The sequence below is a fragment of the Nicotiana tabacum genome, chromosome 6 (assembly GCF_000715075.1).
Source record: "Nicotiana tabacum cultivar K326 chromosome 6, ASM71507v2, whole genome shotgun sequence".
NCBI classification, from domain to species: Eukaryota; Viridiplantae; Streptophyta; class Magnoliopsida; order Solanales; family Solanaceae; genus Nicotiana; species Nicotiana tabacum.
The window spans coordinates 162580282-162592534 of record NC_134085.1 but is presented as its reverse complement, the minus strand read 5'-3'; the positions used below and the strand labels follow the sequence as shown (position 1 = coordinate 162592534).

Genomic DNA, 12253 nt, shown 5'->3' with positions numbered 1-12253 from the left:
CAAAATGGTATAAAGCAAAATGCGAAGGGGACAGGCCAAAGCCAAGGCAATAAGACAAAAGGCGTTTGTTGCAAAACCAAATAACAAACTGGCCTAGAAAGTTAAGGGGAACATGAAGAAAAGCGGAAAACGACGGTTGAAGGACTTGTGGACCAAGTTCCAAGAAGGTCCCCAACAAGAACTTCGATAGATCACGGACCAAGGTCCAAGGTGGTCAGACACCACAGAAAGGGGGAAGGAGGAAAAGAGAATTAATCCGCAGCAAGATAACCCTAACAGTCCTATCCTCAATAATGTTATCCCCAGGTGATAACATGTTATGCCCTGCAGGGCTGGGAGAAAATAAACTTTTAAGGGAGTAGTTTCGAAGTTGAAGAGGACTCCCACAACATGTTTTGAAACAAAAGAGCGGGGAAGGGATAAATGGAAAACCATCCCCAGCAGACATATCATCCCCAACAAGCAACTTTATCCCCAACCAGTTTTGGGAGCACAAAGCAAGGGAAAGGAAAAGGAAAATCATCCCCCAGCAGGAGTGACACGATCACTCACCATGTTAAAACTAACAAAACTCTCTTTGATTTCTACAGGAAAATAAAGGTTGATGATCGCAGAAAGACACGCCACAAGGAAGGTCACCAAAACCGGGGCAGAAAGTTTTCTGCCGTTGTCAAAAAAATTTCTCGGAGGAACGAGAAGACAAATTCAAATACTTTCATAGTTAGTTGAACAGGCTCCCACTTGTATAACGAGAGGAATACTTTTCAGTCTTTACATTTCATGTCCTAGTCGCCCACCAGTATAATGAGGGAATACATTTCTGTTTTTCATTTCCTGTCCTAGGTCGCCCACCAGTATAATGAGGGAATACATTTCTGTTTTTCATTTTCATGTCCTAGGCGTCCACCAATATAATGAGGGAATACATTTCTGTTTTTCATTTTCATGTCCTAGGCGCCCACCAGTATAATGAGGGAATACATTTCTGTTTTTCATTTCATGTCTTAGGTCGTCCACCTGTATAACGAGAGGAATACTTTTCAGTCTTTACATTTCATGTCCTAGGTGCCCACCAGTATAACGAGGGAATACATTTCTGTTTTTCGTTTCATGTCCTAGGCTCCCACTAGTATAACGAGGGAATACATTTCTGTTTTTCATTTCATGTCCTAGGCGCCCACCAGTATAATGAGGGAATACATTTCTGTTTTTCATTTCATGTCCTAGGCGCCCACCAGTATAACGAGGGAATACATTTTTGTTTTTTTCATTTCATGTCCTAGGTCGCCCACCAGTATAACGAGGGAATACATTTCTGTTTTCATTTCATGTCCTAGGTCGCCCACCAGTATAACGAGGGAATACATTTCTGTTTTTTCATTTCATGTCCTAGGCGCCCACCAGTATAACGAGGGAATACATTTCATATTTTTGCATTCAGGCGCCCACGTCGCCCACCAGTATAACGAGGGAATATATTTCTGTTTTTCATTTTCATGTCCTAGGCTCCCACCAGCATAACGAGGGAATACATTTCATATTTTTGCATTCAGGCGCCCACCTGTATAACGAGAGGAATACTTTTCAGTCTTATACTTCAGGTCTTGAAATCAGTAACCCACCGGAAGGCAGAAGGTTACAACAAAAATCCCCGGCATAACAAGTTTTAATGAAGAGAGCCGTATTCCCAGAGGAACCACCGAAAAGCTTAATGAAGGAAGCCATATCCCCAGTGGACCAAACTAGACAGTGAGACAATGTATTCAGAGTAGCAAAAGGTTGGTGTCACCCCTATCAGCTTTCGGAAGATAGCAGCACCGGAATAGACGCAAGCCGACAAGAAAGCAAGGCGTCCAGAACAAATGGAAGATGGATGGGATCTTGTAATCCGTTATCTAGCCTAGCTTCTTGATTTTTCTTTTAAGCACAATGTAATAAGGAGACCGGTAAGTAGTAGTAACAGCATGCAGCAGCAGTAACAGCAAATCGTAGTCCCATGGTAGTCCCAGTTACCAACACTTCCCGAACTACATTAACCTAATCCCCTTCGAGCCAGGGATATGTAGGAAACCTTTGAAGCAAAGGTTCGGTTAAATCTTTTTTTAAAAAAACAAAATGCTTCACGCGGAGTCTTCCAACGAGCAAAGTCGCTCGTGTGTGCTCACTTTATCTTTGCACGAAAAGCTCTTTATGCTTTCGGACAAAGAGGGGCAGCTGTGAGCACGTGATTTTTGCTTCACGGAAGCCACTCCAAAAGAAATCGGAAAAGAAATAAAACAAGTTACCTTCAGGTACAATTTTGAGGATTTGTGTGACATTTTGATAATTGTTTTGTCCATAAATGCTCGCCTTGCTATAGTTAAAAAATACAAAAAAATACATGTTGCATGCATCTAGGAATTAATGGTACATTTAGGAATTAATTAACCATTATTTGGTTTTAAAAGCGAAAAACACAAAAATATGCATTTTTATTCTATTTTGTTGTCATGGTGATTTTATTAAATGTTTTAATTCATGTGATAACTGTTGTTAAGTGTTAATTAATATACGTGTAGTTTAATTTTGGTTTTTAGGAATTTTTGTTTAATTATAAGAAGGAAAATATCGGATTTGGGCCCAAAAATTCAACTGAAATCAAGCCCAAACCAATACAATGACCCAGTCCAAAACCAGGCCTTCCAGGCACGCCCCAAACGACGCCGCATAGGGCGTTTGATCTGAGCCGTTCATCCATACTCATCCAACGGTCCACAATCGCGCCCGTAACCCGACCTGCTTACCCGGGTCAACCTAGCCCCTCATTAAAACCAAACGACCCTGTTTCTACACCAAACGACCCCGTCCTGTCCCTCACCAATTAATCCAAACAGTTGAGATCATTTGATCTAACGGCTCAACTTAATTGCCACGTTCCGTATATCCCAACCCACGCCCCCTATCCGAATACCCCCCCCCCTTCCATCGTCTCTCTCAGACACAAACCCAGCATCCCCCATTCAAACCCTAGCGCCGCCCTTCCATCCCCTCACCATAAACCCAGCGGCAACGATGTCGGTGACCACCAAATTAACACCCCTAGTGCACCTCAACCCCCTGGACACGGATCTGCAAACCGTTGGCTTCAAATCATTTCCCATCGTCTCGAATATTCGTTTGAAGATTCGAGCAAAACCCCGATCTACACCAACCCATGCTAGATTCACACCAGTCATTACCCTGCCCTCACTCGTGACCAAACCCAGCTTGGTTTGGTCCGAATCTACCCACAAATCCTCAAGCCCCAAATCGGACTGTTCGAACCCTAGAACACAAGAACTTTGGGAATCCGGCCAGTTTAAATACAGGGTTGGGGTTTAATAGTCCTTAATCGAAGTGTTCTCGGTTGAGAACACCTCGATTAAAGTCTGTTCGACCTCAAATGGTCAAGTCCAGTCAAAGCTTGGGTCGTTTGTTGTTGAGCTTCCAGAGTAAGTTCTCTTTTTCTTTTCTATTTTTTGTTTGAATGTTGTTTGAGTTTGTTAACATGTTTAGTTAGTTTGTTTGGTATTTCTGATGTGTTCTTTCAATTTCCTCCATCTTCGTAAGACCTTTTTATTTGGTCGATTATTCTTCTGTTTATGGTTGAATACGTATGGTGATATACATGCTCGATTTGATCAGTGTCGTCAAGTGTTCCATTCATGATGTTCCTCTGTTTTGTGCAAAGTTGTCTGAAGCCATTTGGGACCCTGTTCGTATTATTTGTTTAATCGACTGATTGTTCTATGTTATAATTAGTATAGTCGATTAGATAAATGTCGTCGATTAGTTTTATAGGACTGAATGTTCAAATATTCTGATTCGTATAGCTTCATATGATTGATTGAATCATTGTCGTTTAGCTGATTGTTTGACATTATCTGTGAATGGTTTGTAGCTGCAGTGTAATAGCTAGAACTCAGTTTAGGGCAGCTTGAGTTTGAACTTTCAGAAGTTCAAAATTTCAGGTTGTTGAAGCAGGGTAAAACAGTAATAACCAAGGGTTAACAAGGGTAGTTTGGGGGTGTGAAAAGATCAGAAATGGTTAGTTTAAGTTGGGCTGACAGTAGGGTACTGAAGTATGATTAAACTAATACAATAGTGGGGAACAAAACTTGGTAGCATGGGATGTTAGTTGAGTATTATAATAGGCCCATACCATTTGAGTAATAATAAAATGAATGGATGGGGGATCAGTTGGATTGTCAGTTGCCCATACCATTTGGGGCACAAAACACCTAATACTGGGAAATAAAGGGGTATGGGTAGAGTTGAGGTCTGAAGGGAACGAGGCAGCCTGGGGCTTGCCTGTATTTTGCCTATAAATAGGCTCATTTAGGGTAGAGTAAGGGGTTGGACATCAGAAATTGAGAGAGGTAGAGTGTTAAAGCTAAAACTTCTACATTAAAGAGTTTTGAGTGTTGAGAGATAAAAAGAAAAAGCAAAAACAAGGCTGGTCCTTCAACCTTTAATGGGTCAGTCCAATTTCAGAATAATATAGAGTTAGAGTGTGCTAGATTTTTGACCATAACAGTCAGAAGCTACTGCTTTTCTGCATCTGTTTCCTTCTCTGCTTAGCTTATATTGTTTTGGTGCTGCTGAGCTACAAACTGGGTCCTTTACTGGTAGAGCACTGTTTCAGTTGAGTCATTTTTGGTTTTCTGAGTTCACTGGACCTCTGTTTGGCTCAAATCTATTGTTGTTTTTTTCTACTGGTTATTATTGGGTTTTTCCTGATGGGTTTGTTTGGACTTCAAAAATCTGACTGCTGGGTTGCTTGCTGCTGAGTGTTGCCTTTCTGTTGCTGCTGTTGTTGTGTGTGTGTGCTACTGCTGCACTGATCATTCCTCTATTTCTTTTGCTTTCCCAAATACCAGGTACATCACTGATACACTGATCAATGTAGGCTGAAATTTGAAGCATGAATACAAAGAAATGAACAAGTTGAAGTTATTTTGGAATTCACTTTAGAAATATATTGAACATTAGTTGTATGTATGATAGTTCGCTTTCTCTAATAGAACTATGTAGTCAGCTGTGATGTAACTGAACCTTTACACATATCATTTAGCTGGAAAAACTCTACGAGTTGCTTATAATTAAAAGGGACTAATGTTGTAGTAGCTATGTTCTATTAGTTCATTATTATTTGTCAAGAAGCATGTTAGGTACTCAATAGTTACTTCCTTAAACAAATGGTTTTTTTTAGTTGGTAGGAATATGGCTTGATAAGACAAGCAGCACATTATATTTCAGTTCCCCCTCCCCCTTTAAATGTCAAACATATACCAAATAAGTTAAATAGGCCCAATTGGAATAAGGAAGGCCCAGGCCGAGTTTCACGTTATGCACATTGGGCCTGGGCCCGTAATATCTAAGCAACGGCCCATATACGTGTTCATGTTTCGGATTTTGCAAATCATATTCGGAACCCGACTATAACAACCTTGTAAGCATGTAAATAAAGTTGGACCGTTCTTCTTCTTTCATTATTAGAGACAAACTCAATAGAAAACATAACCACTATAGGACACCCTTTTAAATAAAATGAGACGAGCCTCGCCAAATAAAACGCATAGATTGTGGGGCCCTCACAAGATGTATATGTTGATTACTTAGAACTCGGGATAGGCAGCTTAGCGAACTCCACGGCCTTACCCAAAGATAATAACGCGTTAGACTCTTTAGGCGCGATTTAATTAATCTTACCTTCTTAAAACTCAGGTGCACAATTATGTGATCCAAATCCAAATCTCAACGGAGTCGAAATGTGTCTCTAATCACGGGCGCATTGATTGTGATGTGGCTCGAGATGCGTTTTCACAACGTTGCAAATTCCCCCAATGATAATAATAATAATAATAAATAACGAATGAGACGAGCCTCGACAAACAAGAATACCCAAAGTGCGGGGCCCTCAACGGATAATTATTTCGAGTACTTAGATTCCGGGACGAGCCGTTTAGCAAATTTCACGGCCCCACCCAAAATAATTATACGCTAGTCGCTTTAGGCGCGTATTTAATAATGCTATCTTCTTAAACTCGAGTGCACGTTTATGTGACCCAAATCCAAATTTCAACAAAGTTGAAATGTGTCAACAACCACGGGTGCATTGATGTGACGTGGTTCGAGACGTGTTTCCACGATGTTGCAATTCTTGATAAAAAAATAGTAATGATAAAAGCGTTTGAAAGTTAAAACTTGCACATGAGCTCATAATTATATAAAATTAGATAAACAAGCCGAATATGACAGTTGAGTGACCGTGCTCGAACCACGGAACTCGGGAATGCCTAATACCTTCTCCCGGGTTAACAGAATTCCTTATCCGGATTTCTGGTTCGCGAACTGTAATACAGAGTCATTCTTTTCCTCGATTCGGGATTAAATTGGTGACTTGGGATACCCTAAATTTCCCAAGTGGCGACTCTGAAATAAATAAACGAATCCCGTTTCGATTGTCCTTTAATTGGAAAAATTCCTTCACCCCACGCGGGTGCGCAAAAAGGAGGTGTGACACCGTTATCGCGGTAGTACAGTTATTGGGACAATGACAGTAACATCCAGTGACAAAAAAGAGGCAGAAGCAACCAGGCTATGGCACATGCGTTTGGGACATGCTGGAGGAAAATCTTTGAAAACTTTATTAGATTAAGGATTGTTAAAAGGAGTAAAGGCTTGCAACTTGGAGTTTTGCGAGCATTGTGTCAAAGGGAAACAGACAAGGGTTAAATTTGGTACAACGATCCATAATACTAAAGGCATTTTGGATTATGTACACTCTGATGTTTGGGGTCCTTCCAAAACACCTTCATTGGGTGGGAAGCACTATTTTGTACCTTTATTGATGATTTTTCCCGAAGAGTGTGGGTGTATACAATGAAGAGAAAAGATGAAGTGTTGAGAATTTTTCTCAAAAGGAAAATGATGGTGGAGAATCAAACAGGCAGAAGGATCAAGTGTATTCTTACAGCAATGGAGGTGAATACAAAGCCGATCATTTCAATAAGGTCTGTGAAAATGATGGCATCATCCAACACTTCACTGTCAGACATACACCACAACAGAATGGAGTGGCAGAACGTATGAACCGGACCTTGCTGGAGAAGGTACGGTGTATGTTGTCCAATGCTGGCTTGGACAAAGAATTTTGGGCTGAGGCAATTACATATGCATGCCACCTCATTAATCGCTTACCATCTGCTGCTATTGATGGCAAGACACCATTTGAAAAATGGTATGGAAAGCCTGCTGTAGATTATGACTCTTTGCACGTGTTTGACTCAACTGCATATTATCATGTGACAGCGTCAAAATTGGATCCAAGGGCAAATAAGGCTATTTTTATGTGGATTACTTCTGGAGTCAAAGGATATCGCTTATGGTGTCCTATGACAAAGAAAATAATATTCAGCAGGGATGTTACATTTGATGAATCTGCTATGGTAAATAAGGTAACAGAAGATACCAAACAAAATAAGGGTTCTTCTAAGCAGGTGGAGTTTGAGGGAAAATTTATTTTTCCTACACAAGAAGCAGAGGAGGAAACAAACAAAGATTATCCTCTAGAAGAAGAGCCAGTAGAGAGGGATTTTCCAACTCAGGAACCTCAACAACATCTTGAATCAATTGCAACTAGCAGACCAAAAAAGACAATAACAAAACTTGTTCGTCTTATAGAGACGGTTGCTTGTGCCGCCTCAATTGTAGGTGATGATGTTCCTACCACTTATAAAGACGTAGTCTAAAGTTCAGAAGAAGATAAGTGGAGGATTGTCATGAATTATGAAATACAGTCCCTTCATCAGAATCATACATGGAGATTGGCCAATCTCCCGAAGGGAAAGAAAGCAATTGGGTGCAAATGGTTATTTGCAAAGAAAGAAAGATTTTCTAACCAAGAAGATGTTCGCTACAAAGCAAGATTGATGGGCAAAAGGATATGCTCAAAAGGAGGGAATTGATTACAATGAAGTGTTTTCTCCAGTTGTAAAATATTCCTCCATTAGAATTATGTTGGCTTTGGTAGCACAGTTGGATTTGGAACTAGTTCAAATGGATGTAAAAACTGCATTTTTACATGGAAATTTGGAGGAGGAAATATACATGACTCAGCCAGAAGGATTCAAAGTTGCTGGAAAAGAAAATATGGTATGAAAACTTGAAAAATCATTGTACGGATTGAAACAATCTTCTAGACAATGGTACAAGCGATTTGACAAGTTTATGTTGCGGCAAGGGTACAAGAGAAGCAAATACAATCATTGTATGTATTTGCGCAAGCTTGAAGATGGTTCTTTTGTATCTTCTCCTATATGTTGATGATATGTTGATAGCTTCCGAGAATTCGGAAGAAATTGATAAGTTGAAGATTCAACTGAAGAAGGAGTTCGAGATGAAGGATCTGGGTGAGGCAAAGAAAATTCTTGGCATGGAGATAATAAGAGATAGACGTTCAAATAAACTCTGTTTATCTCTAAAGGAATATTTGAAGAGAGTACTACAACATTTTGGCATAGATGAGAAGACTAAGCCAGTTAGTACTCCACTTGCTCCCCATTTTAAGCTAAGTACTACTATGTCGCCAAAAGATGAAGCTGAACAGGAGTATATGTCAAGGGTACCATACGCAAATGTTGTTGGTAACTTGATGTATGCAATGGTCTACACGAGATCTGACATTTCACAAGCCGTTGGAGTTATTAGCACATATATGCATAATCCAGGAAAGGAGCATTGGCAAGTTGTGAAGTGGATTCTACAATATATTCATAATACTGTATATGTTGGGTTAGTTTTTGAGCAGGAAGGCAATCAATCTGTAGTTGGATATTGTGACTCAGATTTTGCGGGCGATCTGGACAAACAAAGATCAACTACTGGTTATGTGTTTACTTTTGCAAAGGCACTAGTTAGTTGGAAGTCTACTTTGCAGTCAACAATTGCTTTGTCTACAACAGAGGCAGAGTATATGACTATTACAAAGGCTGTGAAAGAGGCAATTTGGCTTCAGGGGTTGCTAAAAGAGCTTGGTATTGGGCATAAAAGTATCACAATTTTTTGTGATAGTCAAAGTGCTATTCAATTAGCGAAGAACCAAGTTTATCATGCAAGGATGAAGCACATTAATGTTAGGTATCATTTCGTACGAGAAATCATAGAAGAAGGTGGAGTCACGATAAAGAAAATTCATACTACGGAGAATCCTGCTGATATGCTGACAAAGGTGGTGATTGCGGTCAAGTTTCAACATTGTTTGGATTTGATCAATATTGTTGAACACTGAAGATTGAAGATGAAGACACAACCAATTTGTTATTGAGAGAAAATTGAAGATGTGAAATTTTGCCAAGGTGGAGATTTGTTGAAAATGTCAAAAGTCCCACATCGGTATCGGTGGGTGACATATTTGGTTTGGATTTTTTCCCTATAAAAGAAGGCCTAATGTTTAGGATTTAAACACACCTCTCATTTGCCTTCTTATCTTCTTACGACATTTGTATCTTCTCTCTTTAGTATCATTTCACTTGTATTTTGGAGTGGAATAAAATATTGGTTGTGTCCGAGGAAGTAGGCAAAATTGGCGAACCTCGTAAATTCTGGTGTTCCTTTTATTGTTGCTTTATTGTCTTATTTATTATTTAGTGGCTGCCATAATTTTTGGTATAGTAATTGTAACTCATTCACACTATATACATTTGGCTTCCGCAACAATCTCGAAGTGACAAACATTAATGCTGAGAGCTTAAGCGTAGGAGCACCCATCCCCTCGTTCGCTTAATTATTAGCTGTAAAATATTACTTGTGCTAAGAATTTCCAACACCTACTTTTTTAAATAAATTAAAATAAATTTGTATTACCTAAAAGACTGAAAAAAGAAAACGAATTAAAAGGAAAGAGAACATTGAAATTTAAATTGACACTTATTATGTAGTATTTGAAAAACACATAAAAAGTACTAGTACTACTTATAAGAAAAAGTTTAAGTTTCATGCCTTTGACTCTGTAGATAATAAATACTAGTACCACATAGAGGAAATTAATTACGAAGAACAGGGTATATAGTATTCATTAAGATTTCAATACTCCTTATTATTCCGAAGGAAATTGTCTTATGCATGGGCATATATATATGCAGTCTACGCATGCATAAGATTATTTAGACAATACAAGAGCTAGCTAGATTTAGGATTCGCATCATATAATCGATATTCCTTGGCTTATATCTTTGACGAACACAAATCGGTAGGTATTATTGGGGCTCAAAGTCAAAGCCAAACGCCTTTGTCGGTCAACTACCTCGATTCCAATGTCACTACAGAAGGATTCTCCCCATGGACAAAAAACCAACTTGTAAGAATAATCAGTAGGATGATCATTAAATTTCTTAATCTGAAACCAGCTGGTCATTTGTAAGGGATCTCCTTCTACTCCGTTAGTTGACAAGAAAAACGGACTCTGTGTTCCTGGAAAACCTTCAACCATCCACACTAAGTTGTCAGCACATGCGAAAGTTGGATTAAGATAGAACTTGATGTTAAGAGAAGTTGATTCAGTGATCTTTGTAACTTGGTTATTAAGAGGTTTTAGAAACACAGGCATGCCGGGGTCTAGATCTTTTCGAGACTGCACCACTTGAAATGGACAAACGAAACTAGAGCTGGTTTCAGTTCCATTTCCCAAGTCTCGTGTTACTCCGCCACCACCAGCTCCAGGCAACATGAAGTACCTGGAGTCTGATGTGAGAATCTCGCCTTGATTGTCACGCACCGGAGGAGGCAAGAGCTGGTTCGGAGTTGTTATTCTAGCATTACAAGAGGAAAAGGCAATAAGGAGATGGAGGAACGAAAGCAAAATAAACATCTTCATTTTCAATTCTTTGATTTAGTACTAGCTGCGCTTATTAATTGGTGATGGATGAGCTCGGAACTGAGCCTGAATTTATAGATAACAGATTTTGCTCGCATGTGAAACATGGTGGTGAAAACATGCTTAGTAATACTGTAGTTGTTTTGTTTTTTATTCTTAATTATTGCTACTCGATACATGCATCATACGGTTGAACAATTGCTCACGCGTACGGAAAAGAATATTAAAGACTAGGAATTTTCAAAACAAGAGAGAGACAAATTGTTTAGTTAAATATTTGAGTTGTTTAGTAAATTAGCATGGGTGCTTAATATGTTTGAAGTAATCTATATCGTCTTCCCTGGTAATGGTCCCAAGATTTGATTATTTTTCCACTATATATTAGTACTATACTCCCATTTAACGTGTCCCACGATTGCTTGTTTTTTTACTATTAATATTATACCATTAATTCAACGTGACAATTGTACTGTTACAGGTCCATATACTGTTTCAAACAGAATTAATACAGATATCCCGGTTTTAAGAGATTAATAAAGTTTTCCATGCATGTTGGTTCACAAATTGAGCTGTTATTTTCTTTGTCTTAAAAAATTCTAATGATACGAGTTAGCTTTTCAAGATGAGTTTACTGTTAAGTCCATTTTACAGTATTAGAGCTACTCATCCTTCCTAATGTTTGGTTTCCATACTTTGTTATTATGCTTCAGTTGTCTGAGCTTGCAAAAGGGGTGGTGGAAAGTCCCACATTTTTTGAAATTCAGTCTTGAACAATACTCATCATAAAATGAACGAATTATTGGAGTTGATTGGCTCTAAGAGGGAATATATATTATGTCTCAATTTGCCTTTAATTTCGTAAACATGAAGTTCGATCTTGGTATTTATATATGTTTGCCCCAATGAAACTGCACAGGCTGCTTTTGGGGTGAATTCCACTAGGGTTGCTGTATGTCACCACTGGTCCATTGAAACTTGAGTTTATAGAGCTTTTTATTTTTATTGTTATATAGCTACTAATTGCTGTGCTTGCATGGCAAGTTGGCAAGTCATCGTCCTTTACTGCCACATTTTAATTATAGATTCCCTCTGGACTATAGATGATAAGAATGGACTATATCTCTTTTTAAATTTTTACAAGAAGGGCACGTTTTAAATTTTCATACTTGTTTTATGAAATCAAAGCTTTGTAGAACCAACGAACACCATTGGAGTTTGGAGATGCAATCATTCATTGGCCACGTAAGCAGTGATAATTTTTTACTCATTTTTCCATTTTTAATTATTTATATACTATACGAAATATATTTTCGCTATTTTAGCAATAAAGAAAAAAATCATATCTTTTTTTTTTCTTTT

General features: G+C 38.7%; 1 protein-coding gene across 1 annotated transcript; it reads right to left on the bottom strand.

The window, feature by feature from the left end:
- Positions 1-10064: 10064 nt before the first annotated feature.
- LOC107822863 (kunitz trypsin inhibitor 5-like) lies at positions 10065-10950 on the bottom strand. The gene has a single exon (XM_016649438.2). It carries the CDS (start codon positions 10892-10894, stop codon positions 10223-10225), a length of 672 nt encoding a protein of 223 aa, XP_016504924.1. The 5' UTR covers positions 10895-10950; the 3' UTR covers positions 10065-10222.
- Between the last annotated feature and the right edge of the window lie 1303 nt (positions 10951-12253).